At 31.7% G+C, this 20,641-nt stretch overlaps 6 protein-coding genes across 9 annotated transcripts in view; 3 read left to right on the forward strand and 3 right to left on the reverse strand.

Moving 5' to 3' along the window:
- LOC108684788 (CAAX prenyl protease 1 homolog) overlaps positions 1–1,091 on the reverse strand; it is a 5,023-nt gene extending 3,932 nt beyond the window's left edge. Inside the window, exon 1 of the mRNA XM_018189273.1 lies at positions 970–1,091. The gene's annotated coding sequence lies outside the window, so the exon portion shown is untranslated. The remainder of the gene's footprint in view (positions 1–969) is intronic.
- Positions 1,092–3,464: 2,373 nt separating this feature from the next.
- Positions 3,465–9,959, forward strand: LOC108684783 (ubiquitin carboxyl-terminal hydrolase CYLD). Of its 3 annotated transcripts, none has more exons than XM_018189265.1 (12): positions 3,465–3,525; positions 3,667–4,249; positions 5,244–5,388; positions 5,490–5,723; positions 6,271–6,446; positions 6,538–6,651; positions 6,748–6,971; positions 7,110–7,282; positions 7,363–7,659; positions 7,747–7,862; positions 7,939–8,155; positions 9,366–9,959. In XM_018189265.1, the coding sequence occupies exons 2-12, from the start codon at positions 3,776–3,778 to the stop codon at positions 9,554–9,556; spliced, it is 2,361 nt and encodes a 786-aa protein (XP_018044754.1). In that variant the 5' UTR covers positions 3,465–3,525; positions 3,667–3,775; the 3' UTR covers positions 9,557–9,959. The 3 variants fall into 3 exon arrangements, with proteins under 3 accessions (XP_018044754.1, XP_018044753.1, XP_018044755.1); XM_018189264.1 differs by having other exon boundaries at positions 3,477–3,551; XM_018189266.1 differs by having other exon boundaries at positions 3,500–3,581.
- A 1,414-nt stretch (positions 9,960–11,373) lies between these two features.
- LOC108684815 (ATP synthase subunit s-like protein) lies at positions 11,374–12,308 on the forward strand. The gene has a single exon (XM_018189311.1). It carries the CDS (start codon positions 11,452–11,454, stop codon positions 12,265–12,267), a length of 816 nt encoding a protein of 271 aa, XP_018044800.1. The 5' UTR covers positions 11,374–11,451; the 3' UTR covers positions 12,268–12,308.
- Positions 12,309–12,930: 622 nt separating this feature from the next.
- On the reverse strand, positions 12,931–14,356 carry LOC108684838 (U11/U12 small nuclear ribonucleoprotein 25 kDa protein). Of its 2 annotated transcripts, none has more exons than XM_018189351.1 (3): positions 14,282–14,356; positions 13,270–13,578; positions 12,931–13,182 (listed from the first exon to the last, which is right to left on the reverse strand). In XM_018189351.1, exons 2-3 carry the CDS (start codon positions 13,549–13,551, stop codon positions 12,931–12,933), a joined length of 534 nt encoding a protein of 177 aa, XP_018044840.1. In that variant the 5' UTR covers positions 13,552–13,578; positions 14,282–14,356. The 2 variants fall into 2 exon arrangements, with proteins under 2 accessions (XP_018044840.1, XP_018044839.1); XM_018189350.1 differs by lacking the exon at positions 14,282–14,356 and adding an exon at positions 13,978–14,072.
- Positions 14,347–17,623, forward strand: LOC108684839 (E3 ubiquitin-protein ligase TRIM23-like). Its single transcript, XM_018189352.1, has 6 exons — positions 14,347–14,446; positions 14,826–15,386; positions 15,686–15,794; positions 15,971–16,344; positions 16,617–16,985; positions 17,252–17,623. Exons 1-6 carry the CDS (start codon positions 14,360–14,362, stop codon positions 17,408–17,410), a joined length of 1,659 nt encoding a protein of 552 aa, XP_018044841.1. The 5' UTR covers positions 14,347–14,359; the 3' UTR covers positions 17,411–17,623.
- Positions 17,624–18,137: 514 nt separating this feature from the next.
- LOC108684837 (calreticulin) overlaps positions 18,138–20,641 on the reverse strand; it is a 5,131-nt gene continuing 2,627 nt past the window's right edge. The window contains exons 4-8 of the mRNA XM_018189349.1: positions 20,417–20,568; positions 19,749–20,015; positions 19,423–19,659; positions 19,135–19,278; positions 18,138–18,929 (exon numbers count right to left, since the gene is read on the reverse strand). Of these exons, the coding sequence (XP_018044838.1) occupies positions 18,912–18,929; positions 19,135–19,278; positions 19,423–19,659; positions 19,749–20,015; positions 20,417–20,568 (818 nt within the window). The 3' untranslated portion in view covers positions 18,138–18,911. The remainder of the gene's footprint in view (positions 18,930–19,134; positions 19,279–19,422; positions 19,660–19,748; positions 20,016–20,416; positions 20,569–20,641) is intronic.

A 20,641-nucleotide genomic window follows, 5' to 3' on the forward strand; every position in this document is an offset into this window, starting at 1 on the left:
AAAAATAAATATAAATAAAAATAAAATATTTGATTAAGTATAAAAAATATTAAAAGTAAAAAATAAATTAACGTTTTATATTGTGCAATAATTTAATTCTAATGTTTTATTTAAATATTAACATTTATAAAATTATAAACATTATGTAAATGATATAAACATGCATAAAATAAATAATTATTAATATCAGGCCTGTTTGGCTGAATTTTTTATAATTTTTTATAATATTCATCTTTCATCCTTTTCTTCCCAGAAGGAAAGGAGAGAAAAAAAATAAATATTAAATTAATAATTCAATGAACAGAAATAATTATAACTAATTATTTATTTTTGGATATAAATTTTGTGCATTTTGGAATGTCTTAAATCAGATTGAAAATTGATACAATTAATATCTCCTGATTGAAAATGAGTTCGAATTTTACAAATGATCAAAATATGTCGTTAGCTAATCGATTACGTTTTTAAAATTTCAAATGGATAACTTTTCGTTTAACTAAATAAATATTAAAATATCTTTAACAATATTGCTGCACTTGAGTCGACCCATAGTGATAAATCTTGTAGATATTAGATTCCGAACAAATATCTTTTATTGAATATATTAAATAATCAGCTGTATTAATGCAATATCATGCAGTAAAAAATGCTGCTAACTTTATCTCCGCTCTTTTTTTTCTACCACTATATAAAAGATTATCGATATTTTTGAAGCTTAGATCTTTCATTTCATACATATGTTTAACCATTTGTAAATGTCCTAACAAATTTGTTTTATGACACGCAATACTGATATTACACGCAGTACAAAAAGCTTTATTTAATTCTAAGGAGCTAATCATCTTTTAAAAAAGTTTTCATCTAACCAAGAATTTTAAAAAGTTTTATTAATTGCTCTTTTAACGACATTGAATTCCATTATATATTGTATGTACAAATATATATTATAATAAGTACTATTTTACGTACCTCATTAACTTTCTTACTGCCAGATCTGATCGAATCCCGCCAAAACTATAGGACGCCTCTTTTTCACTCTATGTATATACATTACTGGATTTCACTAACGCTGCAATGCGCATGCGCTAAAAGGTGACTCGCCTAAGAACATTGTTTTGAGAGTAATGGTTCTGCTTAAATTCTTAACAGGATGTTCAGAATCTCGCGCTAAAGTAGTAGCCGTGACGATTTATGCGGAATGAGAGAGATAAAATCCATGGCAATGGTCCACTAAGAAGAATTAAGCAGTAAGACACGAGCACTATGCGAATGGGCCAATCAGAATGAAGACCGTAACGCAATAATGTAAGCAGTAGCCAATCCAACATGTTGATTTCCTTACTGCTTACGTCTTCTTCTTCTTTATACCCCTATATTGTTTTCCGAACCATTCATAAGGATCATATGATTAATCTACTAATCCAGTATATGCCTCTTCGAGGTCACATGTAGTTAATTCACAGTTTTGTTTCGTATCGAGTCAATGTAAAATTCACAATAGGCCTTTTAGGTCTATATAACTTTAAATGCCATTGACTGAATCAGGATATTATAGATAACTCGTATTTGCTCGTATTGGAGCAATAGTGTTCCGGATGCTCCGCGTTCTCCGCGAAAACACAATTTTAGTATTTGTTCGCGAGGTGGAGCGGGGTGTTCTCCTAAACGCGAAAAATCGTGTACATAAGGCGCATCCTGCGCCGCGCAGGTGGAATCGATGGAGTCGAATTCGGATTTACGGATCGCGAGTTAAAGACCTGGGGCATGCAACTTGTACTATCATCTCGTTTTCTACAATAATGGCAGAAACAGTCTTGCATAACGCATGAGATCAGATATCAATTACATCGGAAACGGTTTTTTATAGGTTGAAATCTTAATATTTATTCCTATTCCTAATATTTCCTCCATTGTGCGCAGAGCCTAATGCATTAGAAAATTAATCGATCAAGGCTCTTTATTTCCTTCCTTTCTATGAAAAGACTCTATAAAAGACTCTAATTGATTGATTTTTTTATGCTTTAAACGGAAAATATTTTCTTATTCGTTTTAGTTCGGATCTACAATAGATGTTTTAAGGCTTAAGTCGTAAGAATAGATGAATCATAGTCGATTATTCTCCTCGCACCCTCAATTAATTAGTAATTAGCCAATTTCAAAGACAGAATCAAACTACGCATTGAGATTGAAGAATAAAAAAATTGAAATTTGACCAATAAAATAGAAGCTAAAATTCCTTTGTTGTCATTGGTCTTTCAATCTTTAATCTTTAATCTCAATCTTCAATGCATAGTCTAATTCCGGCCTAAAGTCCGATGTTTACGATGCTAAAAATTGGTCCGAGATTTCGGATCGATTTCTAGCTTCGTGAACACAAAGCTTTATACCTGAGTCATACTACACATTGGAGATTGAGGATTGCGAATTAAAAATTAGAATTCAACCAATCAGATAGTTTTAATTTTAATCGTTTCGTTCTAATTGGCTGAATTCTAATCCTCAATCGCAATCAGTCTTTATTGCATAGTGTGATATGGGCATTACAGAGTATTCAATTGCGTTATAATGGCTGCGTTCAGCAGATTCAATAGTTTTGCACCGTTTTATGATTCTTCGCTAAGATAGGATTATTCTTTTAAATCTAAAAATCCAATCAGCATGACGAATCATAAAACGGTTGTAAAACTGTTGAGTCTGCTGAACGCAGCCATTGCAAAATCTAGATATCAATCATGAAACTTTATCATTAAAAGCCGGTTCTTAGTTGCCGATCACAAATTTGTTGCGAGCCAACCTGTGAACTTGCATTTTGAAATCAACGTTTTATATTAGCTGTCGCAACAAACTTGCGATCAGCTTGCAATTAATGTAGAACCAGCTTAAGATGGAAAGTGAAAAGTGAAAATTTCATTAAAGTGAATGGAGAAATTTTTTTCTCCACTTTTTACTTTTTATCCTAAGAAAAAGTTTCATGATTGATACCTGGTTTTTTATTACTGCACTTTCTGAACTAGTGCAAATATACATTTGTTTCACTTGTTCAACTTATTGCATCATTTCAGAGTGCAGTAATAAAAAACAGACCTATAAATTCATATAGCCATATAAAGAAAATTATCCAATCGCATTTCGTCCCTTTTTAAAACTATAATTTTTGTGTGAAACATATATTTCTTGAAAATGACTTTTTTTTTTAAGATAATCATTTAAAAAGATGAAAACGCTTTATAGCTTATACGTATTCATTTATACGTGTATATTATAAATTAAATATACAATGTAAATATTAAAATATATTTATATAATTTTTTTCGAATAAAATTATGATATATGAATATATTTAGATAGAAGCGTCGGAGCGAGTTTTAATATTTGATCATAATTTGCGGCCAACTTCATATGTTGAATTATAGGAAAAAGAAATCATAACCTCGCACGTCCAAATACAAAAAAGAAATTCCCTAGCCAATTTGACAGCCTTCTGCTTTCAATTTTTGCCGATTTCCCCGTATTTGTCCTCATCTTGTACGTGTGAAGTTGCAAATGATAAAGTAAATTTTATTTACGATCTAACGAAACATGTAATACAAGAAAAGAAGAGTCAGAAATTCAGAGGGAAGATAAAATAGTTGATCAAAAGTAACCAAATGTAATTTTCAATTTAAGGAAAGTGGAAAGACGAGGTAAACGTCAAGAGGTTGACAGGCGATCACATTGATAAGCAAAGATCAATGTTTCTCTCGACCTGGTGATGATCGTGCAATAAAACCGGGCCATGGAAGACAATAGCAAGGAACGCCGGGTCCTGCAGCACTATGTTGCCAAGCAAGACACGGTATTGATACGGATATTCGGTGCGTGCGACGTAAACGTTAACAAGTTACGTCTGGGAATGCTTGTAGAAGCACTGGAGGATTTGAAGGAGAGCGTGTTGAGGATACGCGTGACCGACACCGTTGGCGGATCTAAGACCTGGTGCGGCACAGAATGGCGTTGCCACAAGTACGACCTGATCTCCGTGTCGCCGAAGGTTTGGCAGTACCTGTTCGCTGTTCAGTCTCCACAGGAGAGAATCCGACTGGCAAACGACGAGGCTCTGTGCGAGCAGATAAGAACTATATCTGTGAACGACGTGACCTGGTACTGCTCCGATCCCACTAATAGACGTGCTAGAGAATTGGCGTTTGTCAGATACATCGGACCTGTGCCGCAGCTTGGATTGGGACATTACTTTGGCCTTGAACTAGTGGTGAATTGACTAAAGCCGCTTTTAGTTGCTGCTGCTCTTATTTAAATTTTCAGTTTTATAACGTAAAATAAAGTATATCATATACAAGATAAAATAACTACGAACATCTGAGAAATATATATATATTATTTGTTTTATTGATAAGGAGTTAGTCTGTCATTTATCTTTAATACAGATTCTGCTATTGTTGGAGTCATGCTTGAAAAATATCGCAACAGTTGTGGTACAATATTATGTCATTCTTCTAGCAGAATCTCTTCTAATTGCTTAGAAGATATTGGAAAAAAAAAATCTGTTTTTCACTTTGTTCTTTAAAAACTATAAAAAATTCAATTATATTTAAATCAGGCGATTGCATAGGTCAGAAAAGATGTTGGAGTTTAGGGAGGACAATTTTGGAAAATAACAAATTTCTTTCTCCAAAGTTATTTATATAAATAATTAAATTAAAATAAATTAAGATAATATATTTTATTGATAATTATTCGAGAATTGTGTCATTCTATTCTAATAAGGATAAAATGTCTGTAAAAAGTAAATGATAAGTCAAGTAACTCTCTTATTAATAATAAAATAAATAATGTATTTCTCAGACATTCATATTATTTTGTTTATCTCCTGTAAAGTCATAGCTTTTCCTTGTACCTATAGTTATTACATAAAAAGGAATAAATAGAATTTTAATGAACTATGTTCCAAAATGAGTCAACAAATAACATAGTTTTTTACATTTGGATTAATTTCAAATAAATCTTATCTCCGGATATATTAGATTTTATTATAAAAATATTTAATTTGAAAAATGAAAAGCATGCATAAAATATAAAATTATATCTTTTTTAATCTTTATCAAAATACTAGTTACAGGATATATCCTGATAAAGAGCAAGTGTTTGACTCTTAAGATAAATTTACAATATAATAAACAATAAGTGAACATGTGCATCAATATGAAATGGAATTAACGATAATTATGTATATATGTATATTACAGGAAAATCAGGAATTGTCCAAAACATCCTTATTGACTAAAGAATATTTTAGTCCCACACATTGGAATGCTGCTACAATATTTACTACTATAAATAATATATTACCTTACAAAGAAACTGATTCAATCTCTGGCAGCATTGAAAAAAGTATCCATTAATCACAATTCATTAATTAATCATTTATTAATTAATTTAATGTTTTTTCATTATTTTAATAATCATGTAATTTGAATATTTTTATATTTCAGTATTGCTCTCGAAAAATAATACAGGAACTGACTATAATAATGATAAGAAAAGATCTGTACTTGACAGTACACCAGCTGTTTTATTAGAACGATTTACTCTATTTGATGACAACAAGAATAATAACCAAGAATCTATCAACATACTAAAAGAACGCCATCAAACTGGGAAGTCAGATCTTGAAAATGATATTAATAACTATACTCAAACCATCGAGCATACTCTTTTTAAATGTGGTAATTTTACAATCGTAAAAGCAACAAATATTTATTAAATATATACTTATTCTATCGATACTTTTCCCTAAGAACCCTAAAACTAAATTAGCAGTGCTGGACTTTAGTTTCTTCCGTGCGATAGAGGGAGTTAATAATAGCTCAGGTATTTTAAAAATAGATGCACAAAACCTAGCCCGACTTCTTAGAGGGCTGCTGCCAGGTTATAAAGCGCTTTAAAACTATTGTATTTTTGTTTAACAATGGCAGCAGAACTGCAGAACATTCCTATTTTTGTATTGGAGCACAAATGGAGTAGTGATATAGAATCAAATGTATACAGTGATGTGGAAGATACGCGTGGCATAATGTTGGATTACAGTAAGATACAGTTGACATGCTACCTCTACTGCACTTTTAACTCAAACACGTTTATTCTTCCGCGATAATATTTATACTTTTACATTACAAAAAAGTGATTATTCCTTACATATTGCCTTTTAAGTATTACATAGAAATATTTGAATAACATGGACAATCAATTACAATTAGCTGTTAATTACAATAGGTAATGATGAGAAAAACGAAACCAAGAAATTCAACAGAGTAGAAAATAAAGGAGATCTGATAGTGGGCTCTAATGTGAAAGTACTTCTGGATTCAGATATTCATTACGGAATTATTCGATGGATTGGCTCACCGCCTGGTACAAGTCCTGGCAAATTGATAGCAGCTGTCGAGCTAGTAAGAAATGAATGTATTAAATATAAATAGACTGTTTTACATTTTATAAAAGAACAATAGAACAGATTAGAGCGTTGTGTTTCATTCATAGGATAATGGACATCCTTTAGGTACTGATGGAACTTACAAAGACGTCAGATATTTTCATTGTAGGCCTTACAGAGCTATATTCACAGACATTGAACACTGTTCTCATTATGAAAGTGTTAGTAGAGTGATTTATTACTTTTTCATTCAATATTAATTTACGTCATGTTTGTTAATTATGAAAATAAATTATGGAAACATTTGTCATAAATAGAAGCTCAACGAACGACCTGCACTTATAAATAATTTCGATAATTTCGGTAATATGGAAAGTTCTGTAATAACGGGTATAGTACGGCCTATCTCCGTCAAAGGAGACTTGGAAAGTATATGTGGGAAGTATCGTGGCATTCAAGGCCATCATAATTCCTGCTATTTGGACGCTACTCTTTTCAGCATGTTCACATTTACTAGCGTATTTGACAATCTTCTGTTTCGGTAATTAATTTTTCGATGTAATTGAATATATATTTGCTGATTAAAAAGATTATTTCTCTTCGAAAGGAAACATGGATTTTCTTACATAAATATAGTAAGTGTGGCTCTTATGAAAATTTTTATATAATGACTTTTTAGTCCACCGAATGAAAAAGATTGTCCACAATATGAAGAAGTGCAAAGGGTCTTGAGAGAGGAGATTGTAAACCCTTTGAGAAAAAATATGTTTGTCAGAGCGGATCGTGTAATGAAACTTAGGACGTTGCTTGAAAAACTATCATCAGTATCCGGTCTCACTAGCGAAGAAAAAGGTCTTTTATATTTCGAAATATTATGAGTTCTAATTGCTCTACTAATATAGTATAAGTTCTTAATATATTGTTATATTTAGATCCGGAGGAGTTCTTAACATCGCTAGTCGCCCAGATTTTGAATGCTGAACCATTCCTCAAATTAAGTTCTGGACAGGATGCCTATCATTACCAATTGTTTGTCGAAAAGGACGACCATTTAAATCTACCAACTGTGCAACAATTATTGGAGCAGAGTTTTCTAACTAGTAACATCAGATTGAAGGAAGTTCCTTCCTGTCTCATTATACAAATGCCACGCTTTGGAAAGTCATTTAAAATGTATCAGAAAATACAGCCTACATTATTGCTCGATGTGACAGATATTATTGAAGACTGTTAAGTATCGTTATATCGTACATCAAGTTGCAGAAATCACTTTTATTTTAAACAATTTGCAGTAATATTTATATGTTGTTTTGCAGCACCCAGACAATGCACAGTGTGTGGCAAATTGGCGGAATTTGAGTGCAAGGAATGTTATGGACAATGCGGCGTCGGCCTCGAAAGTATAGCTTTCTGTTTACAGTGCCTTGAAAAAGTTCGTAAAACATGAGATTGATATACATATAAACATAAGACATCAAAAAATAAATTATTTTGTGTATTTCTTTTAGGTACACCGTCATGAACGAAGAACAAATCACGAACCAAAGAAGCTAAACGTACCTATGGAGTTTACAATTCTGCAAGAACATTGTCCCGTACCGCGTCTATATTTGGAGCTATCCGCGGTGGTCTGCATCGAAACTTCGCACTATGTTTCATTTGTAAAATGTGGTCCAGGCTCGGAGGCTCCGTGGTGCTTTTTCGATTCCATGGCTGACAGAAAAGGTATTTCTCACTCATATTTATATAAATACGGATATAAAATCCCTTTGTATATTTTTATATCTTTTATCAATCGAATCATTTTATTGTTGAGAAGCTTTTAAATATTGAATTATTAAAAGACAATACAAAGATGTATAGGGCACATATAAGAGTCAACGTAATTAACGTAATTTTAAGTATAAATGTAAGAATTATAATATGATATATTAAATGTAAAAAAAAAACAATTCTATAAATAACACATTGTAAAACACATTACATTACATGTTCTCTTGAATTGAACCAGCCTCAGATAATACAAAATTCACAATCTTAAAATTCATTTCCATTCGTCATAGAAAAATCGTGATAAAAGTTTTCCAATTTATATAGTGATATTGATAAACAAAATTTGACATTATTCTTATCTAGTCCTTTTGTTAATCTATTAATTGCCTCTCAGATACTGATAGTCATCCTTACCGTTAACATATCTTTCAAAAAATTCTTTCATGAAGATTCGATCCCTACAAATTATCAAGTTTTAATACAGTAACTGTATTATATTATATTACTATCTGACTGATATAGTACCTCTTATATTTTATACAATTTTATAAATTTGACGATATATTACCTCTTATATTTTATACAATTTTATAAATTTGACGAATTCTTCTTAAGAAATGATAACTGCGATCACATTGGAGTATTTTATTGAGATGATGTTTTTACAGAATTTAAATAACATTTTAAAAGATTTTTTATTTTTATTTATTGGTTAATATATTTTTTTAATTAGAAATATATTTTTTTAATTAGAATATCATAAAATTCCAATCAGTAAATCGTTTGCAAGTTATGGTTTCCGTGAGGCATTCATCAATATCTCTATATTAATTGGAAAACTTTCATCACGATTTTTCTATGATGATGGAGATGAATTTTAAGATTGTGAATTTTGTATTATCTAAGCTCAATCCAAGAGCCGAAACATGTAATGTGTTTTACAATGTGTTATTTATAGAATTTTTTTTATACATTTAATATATCATATTATATTCTTACATGTATATTTAATTACGTCGATTCTTATGTGCTCTATACATCTTTGTATTGTCTTTTAAAAAACTAAGAGTTTTGTATTATTTGTTATTTGATTAAATTATTAAAATTGTGTTTTTTATTTAAGTGATTTTTATTTAAATGTAAAGTCTTTTATTGTTATTAGGAGAGCAAAATGGATATAATATACCGGAGATGGTGCCGTGTCCAGATTTTCCTTATTGGTTGAGTGAAGAAGGAGGGACTTACTTGACTGAATTAAAAGACGACCGTCATTTACCAGAACACGCGAAACGTCTACTTTGTGATGCATACATGTGCATGTATCAATCCCCAGATGTTATGATGTACAAATAACTTGAAAAACAACTCATAAATATAAAAGTCGACAGGAGAGACTATGGAGATCTCTATCGAAAACGAATTTCTATTCAATTATACTATAGCTAAAATGAAAAAAGAAAGAATCGCGCTGTAATTGCGATATTCTCGTAATCAGGAGAATTATATGCAATCCACTACAAAGCGAAACTTTTGGAAAAAAAAGGGTAAAATAAAAAATCGTTTTGATATTGACTCGATCTGAGAAAATCAGTTCAATCTTTCTTATAGAGAAACGGAATATTAACTCTTGAATTAGAAATCCATAAGGCCACAAGAAGAGGAAGACTCAAACTGTACTATAATGCAGTTGAGGTACAGATAACTTTATTATAATAATTAAGAAAATAGGTCAATAGCGAGCAAAAATATAAATACAGACAAGTAATTTATTAAGACATAAATATATTAATGAAAAGTTTTATTATAATATTTTGGGGCCCAAGTTGCTAAATTCGATTCAATCTGTAATGGAAATTTTGCAGTTTCGTAAGACATAAGCCAAAAAATCTCGTGGCAAAATGTTACTTCTATAAGACAAAATATGATTGAACACATTTATGTCTACATTGCGATAAAAAGCAGATAATCTCATTTAGTATAATATTTTTAAGAACATAAATGTAAAATATTTCTTCTTAGAAGCAAAATATGTTGTACATAAAATGCAACGAATAAATTCGGAGTTGACCCGTCACTCCTGTCGATTCTTAAGTAATGTTAATTCTAGCATTACTGTAAAAGTGCAATCTTTTGCTTTTAGCTTTCTGCAACGATGTAAGAAAACATAAATTTATTTAGATTATAGACTGAGACACTCCCAAAGTCTCAAAATTTATGTACAAAATAGGAATATATGTTTGTATGCAAGCAGATAATATACAGTTATAAAAAATAAAATTGACATTTATTTATTTGAAGATGCATTTGTCAGATTTGCATCATAAAAGAACTGATACTTCTTAATGAATTTTTTAACATGTTTTATTTAATAATATTCAGTTTCTTTTCAATTGGAATTTGCATATGTAACTTAATTACATCGCATGGAAGACTTATCTAGTTATGTTGTAATACTCATAATATTCATAATGATAATATTATCGAATAGGAGTGTACTTTTGTAATAATAATACACACAGTTATTAAAAAAATTGACAATATAGATACATTATTTCTTTGAGAATGGCAGATGCATCCATTAGATTTACATCATAACTCTAGTAAAAATTTTTCTAATTTTTATACGAATTGGAATTTATATGAATGAAACACTTCAGAAATAGTGAGAAAATTTATATCTTTTTTGTACCTTTCCTTAGAATTTTTTGTTTATGTAAATTCAGAAATATTCTAAGATTTTTCATTCTATAATTTTTGAAAAAAATATTTTTAATTCTTTCAGATTTTATAAGATTTTTTTTCCATCACAGAAATTATAAAATAAACAATCTTGAAAATTTTATAATGTTTCAAAATTGAAATACATGAAGAATTCTAGAAAAATCGTGAACTTTTTCGACACTTCTGCAAAATGTTCCAATTGATAAATTTGTAAAAGAAACTGACAAACTTTCTATAAAGTTATAAAATTATTCAGAAATTCTGAAAAATTTTGAAATGTACAAAAAATTTTAAAAATTACATTAAAAATTCTGAGAAAAATTTTCACCAAGTAAAAAACTTTTTAATGTAATCTTTAACATGTCCTAAGTATCTGAAAATTCTGTATTAACTATAGATGAACAACTCAAAATCAGCTGTTTGGTCAATTACAACTGGATCAAGTCAGATTAGGTTAGAATACAGCACGGCTTGCATTGTTTTCAGACCGAAAGCTTTTTCTGATTTAATTCACACTTTGACTGATAATGCTAGCGAGGCGACTGGTACTCACACGCGGTAAACAACTGTGCAAGCATTCAAGCTTTCTGGATGACGCACTCGCTCAGATAGCACGTAGTTACAGCATAGAGCATGAAAAACGACAACACGAGTGGCGAGAAAATGAGTTGAATTCGGTAATGCCCAAACCCGGAGATGACCCGGAGAAACCCAAGAAATTCGTCTGGTTTCCCACGGCCGCTCTCAAAGAGACTGACTTAGCCTTCGGTAATGTCTTAAAATGGTTTAAGCACAATAAGGTCGAATATATCAAATTAACTCAGGCATTCAATGCGATGAGGCACGATATATTAGGCGCCAATCTGGCCACCGCTCATTTTATCATTCATCGTGGCGGCCGGATCAGATTCAAGGGCAACACTTACTGGACAGAACAAAACAAGAAGGGCTCATACGAATTACCCAACAAATATGATCCATGCTACATCCTTGAGGCAGTGGACGTCAATGGATTTGATCTGTATTACGAAGGTCTAAGTAACTTATGTGGTCTTACGAAACTCAAGTGGCTCAGTCTTAAGGATTGTAAAAACATCAATGACTGGGGTTTAGACAAGATCTCAGGCGAATTTCCTGAACTGGAATATCTGGATATCTCCGGCTGTGAGAAGATCACTGAAAGAGGCCTGGAATCTCTGTACAGAATGATGAATTTGAAGAAATTGATTGTAACGAATTATAATAAGTCTGTCGCTTTTGAACTAAGTTGCTTCATGTTGGAGGATTGTATACCAGGATTGACTTGTGAAATTTTTATGCCTGGAGAAAAATCGAAAGACTAATACCGAATAAAAGATTAGAATCATAATGTAGCTTCTAACTAAAGGGAAAGATATTTATCTTTATTTACACAGTTTATTTTTTACATAATCTTAAGGAACTATAAATTATAGCGAATTCACTTGGATTACATTAAATTGTTACATTAAAAGCTGCTGTACATGAAATTAGCAAAGTTAAATAAATAAAAGTTAAATAAAGATTTGTAAATATTTTGCACAATTTAACATCGTCATGTTATTTGGTGAAATTTACATGTATCATTTCATTGTTAAATTGATTAGATTATGCTGTATTTAGATTACTTACATTACTATTACACTATCACTCAAAAGTATTTACTCACCTTGTCTTTTTTAATTAATAAAGAAGAATTTCAATCTTTTTTTCCAATTTTCTAGATTTAATAACAATATTTGGTTCAGAATTTTGTATTATATATAGATATCTGTATAAAGAGAAAATAATAAAATTAGAATTTAGACGTATAAAAAAAGAAATATAAAAAATCAAGATGAGTAAATATTTTTAAATGGTATAATGCATATTATTTATATTATTTTAAAGTAGTCTTTGTATACTGATCCAATGTAGTGACCTAATTCACTATTACAAATGTCAAGTGGAATTCTATAGTATAAATAATAATTTATACAGAAACACTGCTAACTTTTTATCAATTTATTCTTTTCCCTACGTCTCTTTATAAAATGTAATTCCACCTTATTAGTAATACCATAAGCTTTAATATTTTCGTTATCATTAGAAAGTCTAATGTCTCCAAAGCAAAGATGATATTTTTTCCAGACATGCTTCCAACTTATCTTTTTCTTGACGTTTTCTCTTTTTAAAGACAAATTTGTGTGTCTCTTAATGGCCTTTTTTAAATCAAGCACTATTGTGTTATGTGGAGGTACCTGAAATAAAATGAAAAGTGTATTATTGAAGCGATAAATATAATTAATTTCTTTGCATTATGAAACATAAGAATAACAAATTATTACCACCACTGCGAGCTTTGGCAATTCTCCGCGATTTAAGAATAAAGTTATGGCTTGTCCTTGCGCAACTGCGATCTGTGATTTAAGTTCTTCTATCGTGACATCGGAAGGTAGTCCAGAGAGCAACGGTTCATGCTCAACAAGACTGTCTATAGTTGCCTTGGTTAGTTTCACTAATTCCTGATGACTGAGTCGTGTGGTGTCAGATTTCAATTCAATTTTGATGCACGATTCTTCTTCATCTTTCATCGCACATTTGAATTTTGTATCTTTAACACTATCCATGTTGTCATTTCTATTTGGAATATTAACCTAAGCAGATTTGTAACGTAAGAACTATATATTCATAAAATTCTTGCATTATTGGAATTATATGCAAATATTAATCTCTAAAGTTGTTCTTTTTTTATTTCTCTATGTGTTTCCATACAAATATTTTAGAATTATTTCGGATTTTCAATTATAAGCGCAATCCCAGTTGATTCTCATTCAAAAAAATGTTGAGAATCAAAAAAAGAAATTCTACTTTCTAGAGACAAATTATTGGCTAATTTGTTAAAAATAACACTTTTTTAGTTTTGGGGCATATTTCTTAGCGAATTTTAGGGCAATTTTCATTAAATAATTATCAATATGCTTCAAAACTATTTTAAAAAGGTGTTTTTAATAAATTAGCCAATAATAATAATAATCTAATCAACAAAAACGTACAAATGTAGCACCCGAAGATTACTATCCTTTCATAAAAGAGGCAAGCAACCTAAATTTAAATGGCAGTTTTCCGAAATTCCCTAGAAACGTCCTAAGGACGAGGGACGAGACAGGTGGATTTAGCGAAGATTTCCGTAAATAAGTTGAATTTTAGATTAGAATGCAAAACATTTCACATCGTCAATGTCGTGCGCACAGACACGGTGTCGCTACGCCATTCCGCGATCTCACCCTGGTTTAATGATTTGAACAAATTTAAATTAATTTAAGCACTTTTACACTCAGAGCTGATTTTACTGTTAACCTTTATCGCGTAATCTGCAGTTGGATTTCTTGGACGAAGAACAGACGAACGAAAAGTCAGTCAGATTCTCCGCACTGGATGTCACTGATTTCCGCAATGGATGAGAACGCGGATCGACTGAGTAAATACACGAAGCATTCGCTAAAAACTGCGCCTAAGTCAAATGTAAGACACAAATTTGGAAACGATAATGCGTTAAAAGTGACTTGAACCAAACTCCGATTGATGAGTGATACCCGTAGTTTGTTAAGATATAGAATTATTAATTTTCGTATTAATTAGATGATTATGAAAATTCGAAATGAACTATATTATTAGAAATTTCTGTAACTATTTTTATGATTTAATTAATCTATTGAATTAATTGGAATTTGATCACAGTCACTCAGAATCACATTGTGATTTACAAACGTAATAATTATATGTATTGTAGAAATTTAGTTAAATATTTCATTCGAATAATTTTACTAAACTGAACATATTTAATTATGAATATTTGATTTGATTATAAAAGTTTACAAGATTATATTTTAAATATTAACAGGTTCTGGAATGTCGAGTTTGCGAGGAAGTTTTCACAGTGGACGGTGTGAAAGTGCCACGTTTGTTGCACTGTGGACACACAGTGTGCCATTCGTGCTTACTGCGGTTGAGGACTTGTATGTCGGAGCAGCAGTTTTTGCTATGTCCCTTTGATCGACAACCTACCGCCATTCACGAGAACAGCATCTATAGTCTGAAGAAGAACTTTGCGCTTATCGAACTGCTTGAACGACTGGAGCAGTCCAACAGCCAGAAAACACTGGTATTGGAGCGTGAGAGGCTTCAGTCGAATTTATCGTGCGACGAGGACGAAGCACATACTGCAGTTCTTTACTGTACTGTCTGTGCCACGCACCTGTGTGAAGCTTGCGACACTATCACACATTCGTCCAAAACCCTGGGCAAACATAGACGCGTGCCGCTGTCGGAGAAGCCACGTGAGAAGCCTCGCTGTCCAATACACACAGCGGATGTGGCCGAATTCACTTGTACTCAGGAAGGTTGTCACAATTCCTTGATGTGCTACCTATGCAAAGAATATGGCAAACATAGTACGCACAAGGTAATATCATCTGTAATTATACAGAAGTTGATTATCTCTGTATTCAGATTTATTATTAGAATGCCAATTATTAGAATGTTTTGTGAACATTATAGTCCATTTCATTAGGATGAGAAAGCAGTCTCTCTATATATCTTAACATTCTAATGACACATCTGGATAAAAATACACACTGAGATAAAAATTCATAAAATGCAGCTCCTATATAGAAAAAATCCTTAAAAGCATCATTTGTAATTTTCTTCTTTATATACCGATATATTTCAATATCTTATCTATGTTTTAAATTTAAATTTTAGCCGGTATTGGTCGAGGAAGAAGCCGAAAATATCAGGAAATCCATTATCGCGGCATTGCAGAAGATGACGCAGTTTATGGAAAGCATGAGAGATACCGCACATAAAATAGGTATTTATCTTTTTTTCTTCAAAAATTGTATTTAATGTTAACAATTTAGAAAAAAGAACGTGACAAAAATAATTTTGTAATAAAAATTGTTTAAGAGATCTCAATATTTTTAAACGTTTCTCTAATTTGTATTTCATCATTTCAGTTATTCTCAATTTATGTTTTTATATTTTCAGAAATAGTAATTGAAGAATTGGAAGGCTGGGCGATCGAAGACGCGAGGAGGAGGGTGCGATATCATTTCGAGGAATTACGTGCTGTTTTGACTGAACAAGAAAAAACAGCGATGGCGTACATCGAGACGGAAACTCGCGGTAGACTTTGCGCATTGAGACAACAACAGAAAGATCTCACGTCTACGAGATCACAAGTGGCCGGTGTATGCATCCAATGCGAAAGCATACTCGATTCCGAGGACTGGAAGTTGCTGAGTAGCTCGGAAAAAGTCAAGGAAGTGCTGGCGACATTGGAGCAACAGCAGCAACATTATGCGCAATTAGGACCGGATTTTCTCAGTCCTGAATCCTCCATTCCCATTATATTTAGTAGGGTTCGTAAGATAATTTTCATTATGAATATATTAATTATATAATATCTTAATTGTTGTTTTTCAATTATAAAATTAATTTTGAATAACTAATTTACAGCGATATCATAAAGCAATTATAATAAACTTATATATTAATCTTTGTTTTTCTAAGCATTTTAAATACTTTAATTTTTTTTAATGAAATAATCAGTAATATTAAATTAGATGATTTTTTTAAATGTTTATCTTTTTAATATAGTTAATAAATTTTTTTTCAATTCATTTTATAATAGGATAACAGAATACATATTGGAACAAAGATCGATATGCGCGTAGTAATCCTAGGACTGGATGGTGCGGGAAAGACAAGTATTTTATCTGCTATGCGAGGTGTCACGCTGCCAAATCCACCGATTCCCACTATCGGCTTCAACGTTGAAAGTCTGGAGTACATGAATCTCGTATTTACTCTCTGGGATGTTAGCGGTCATCAGAAGTTTCGACCACTGTGGAAGCATTACTATCATAATACACAAGCTGTTATTTTCGTGGTTGATGCTAGCGATAGATCTCGCTTCGAAGAGGCACGAAAAGAATTATCAAAAATACTTTATGAACGAGAACTGAAGGATGCTCTACTTTTAATATATGCTAATAAACAGGTAAATGTAACCCATCTTTAAAATGTTTATATAAGATAAATGTAATTATATTAAGCAAAATAACAAAAGTTTTAAATATTGAGCTTCTAATGTACCATTCTAAATAAATTCGTCTTACTAAATTTTTATAAACAACGAATATATTTATATATCATTAAAAGTTTAATATTTAAAATTTTTTATCATTTTGTCTAATAATTGCCCAATTAATTAATTCATTTATTTTAGATATTGCATAAATTCCAAGCAAATTCATATTTTTACAGGACGTTCCTGGTTGTGCGAGTGTAGAGGAATTAGTCGATATACTTGGCTTGCATAAACTTTGTTGTGCGAGAATATGGCATATTCAAGGCTCATCGTTAGTTACCAATGCCAGTGGTACGTTGCAAGGTCTTGACTGGCTTTCGACGCAATGTGTATAAATTTTTTTCTTTATAAAATTATTTATGTATGGAAAAAGCCGAAGACACATGTAACGCTAATTAATTGTGATTTCCACGTTAAGATGGTACGAAGCAGACTGAAGTTAGATAGGTAGATAGATATCATGCAAGATAAATATTTGTACGTACAGTCGACGTTGAAAATGATTTGTTTTCTAGCTGTTCCCATAAAATAAACTCGAATATCGCACGTATTCAGAGAATTATATTAATAATATCTCAGTCACACAACACATTTCGACGTCGATCATACTTTATACAATCATTTTTTTTTTATTTATAATATAAATCTTTTTTTTTTTATTCGCTCAATAAGTATGGATGTCAACGTGTGAATGATGAATCTACTATCGCAGATCTCCCCTTTATTATATAACTCGTTAATCCACGAGATAAATCTATTCTGTTAAGTCACGCTATACCCCAAAAAAGAAAAAAGTAATTCGTAAGTCACGACATAATCACTTCGGAGAAAAATGATGTCAGTTTATTTTCCGATATAAAAATGGAATTACAAGATTAATTATACTCGAACATGATACAATAAAAGCATGTATATGCATGTATGTACATATACAATTGGAAAAAATTTGCACAATCGATTCGTACACATTATTACAAATGATGAAAATGGATCGGCAACAGGATTGGGTTTCGCGTTCGATCAAGGTGAGAGCTTGAGACCTCACGAAAATAAACGCCTGAGCACATCTAGAAAAGTCTTATTTATTTTATTACATGATTATTGGATTGCCTCTGATACATAATCATACCAATTGTAATCACTCAGTCACATTTGCATACATCTATCATTCTTACGTTTTGCCTTTTTTTTTAATAATTGGAGCGATTTTCTTTTCTTTTGAATTACGCGTACATTGTACGGAAATTGAAATAATGTATATATTATATATAATATAGCATCGTGTTATTTAAATTACATCTCAATTACCTTTTAATGTATATAAAAACACTTGACAAACAAAAACGGAACAACTTAGAGTCTTTTGTGGAGCTGCGCCGATGGTGGACACGGGCTAGACGACTCTCTTGTTTCTTTCTTCTCTACACTTCTTCTTTTGTATCTTCTATTTTCTAATATCTGTTCTTTCCGTATTCCAGCACACACTTTGCAGAAATGTAGATCACTTGAGCTAAGCGTGTAATTCAAGACAATAAATTCACTCGAATACAAAATTTTTTGGATGGCTAAGAATGTTTTAGGCGCTGTGATACCAAGGCCAAAAACACTAGCAAAATCGGGCGAGATTTTTAGTTTAAAAGCTTAAAACGGAATTCAATATGATGTTCTTGTGGACAATACGATGAGCGACGTAATCAACAAGGGTATTATCCTGCTCTCTTGCTATTGTGTATTTTTAGATTAAAATTTTGTGCCTGTGGGAGAATTTAGTGCGTGTCGCGACCACGTAGCTCCTGGAATACAGTCTGTGTTTGTGTCCACACGCGACACATTTATTTACAATTCGTCATGCGCCTGCAAAATAAACAAGAAACAAAGCAGTTAACATCATTGATCGATAAAATCGAAAGAATCTATTGGAATGTTTAAACTCAGAAACGAGGAATTCCAATTTTTTCTCATCAGTAGAAATCAGAGAAAATATGAACATCATGCGCAAGTTTAATCGTAAAATCTGAAAATAGAACATAAATCATGTGCATAGAATCGTTATACTTACATCGTTATCTGAGTGAGTGTGCTCTTCCTCATCTGCGTCTTCATCGTCCTCATCATCCTTATTATCTTCATTTTCCTTGGCTTCTAAGTCTCGTCGTTTCCTTTCCTCCTCATCCTGCGATTCTTTCATCTTCTTCTCACCTTCCTATTTACAGGATAAAATATTTTCTAATTCATTTATTGTTAAAAATTTAGAGAATCTATGATGAGTATATATTGATCATATTACACATATCAATAATTAAACAAATAAAAAATAGCAATAGCAATATAATGAATAAGTATTTACCAAAGTGGGTTTCCAGACATCTTCTCCAAATTTGCGCGCGACTTCCGGATCGTCGGTGATCAAAACGTTATCGAAAATAGTACCAGATTTAACTTGCCACAGATCAAAACCAATAGCACAGATCTCATCACGTTTGTACAATTCGGAGTCGGACGTATATTCAGGATTATCAATCTCGGGATGGATCCATGGTCCCTTATAATTGGGATTATCAATTTGTTTTGGTTTCCATTCACCCTAAAAAATTATAAATTTTAAGAATAATGATGAGGAAAATACCCGAATAAAATAAACCCCTGAATGAATATCAATTTCAGCATACAAACCTTATAATCGGGATTGTCGATCATGGGCGCTTCCCATTCGCCGTCCATTTCATCATCCCAATCTTCGGGTTTAGTTGCTTCAGGATCAGGAATATGCTCGGGCTTATCCCAATCTTCAGGCTTTTTATCATTGGGATCGTCGATGCTGGGTTTGTCGTCCCAGTCAGTGGGCTTGGTTTGAGATGGATCCTTAATCTTTTTCGGAGGGAGGAAACTCCAATCTGCTTCTAATTCACCAGATTCAACTTCTTCGTTATCAATAAGTACCTGAAAAATAATTTTATTGAAGGGTCATCAAATCAGATAAACTTTCATTTAGTTATATTAATTTGTTGATCTTTGCTGGATGCGTATAGTGAGTGGTATCCCCTCTATACGATTAATAAGCAAGATAATCTTCGTTTTACGAGATCCTGTAGCACCTATCCTCCACGGCAATCAGTGAGAACATGTGACTCTAGGCTCGATAATGTTTAAGACCATGATATAAAAAAAAATTTAAACAGTAAAAGGTAAACAGGAAACGAAGTGTGACTAATCAGAGACCGTTATAATGTAAGCAATAGCAAATTCAACATGTTGATTTTTTTACTGCTTACATCTTAAGTTTTTCTATATCCCATGGCTTACAACGGTTATAATTTTATACAAACATAGCGCATATTTACCTGGTAAGTGTTATCAGGTTTGACAATCAAAGTGTACAAATGCGTGTAAATGTCATCTTTGCAACGAATATCTTTGTTGATTAGAAGATTCTTTCCTTTGTAGCTAAAGATAACATGAACCTTTTTGGTTCCAGGTCCACAGATATCCGGTCCTGTATAGAAAGGATATCATTGAGTTGAAATCGATAAATAAAAAAATAAATATATATATTTTTTAATTATATA

The sequence above is a fragment of the Atta colombica genome, unplaced genomic scaffold, assembly GCF_001594045.1.
Source record: "Atta colombica isolate Treedump-2 unplaced genomic scaffold, Acol1.0 scaffold140, whole genome shotgun sequence".
NCBI lineage: Eukaryota > Metazoa > Arthropoda > Insecta > Hymenoptera > Formicidae > Atta > Atta colombica.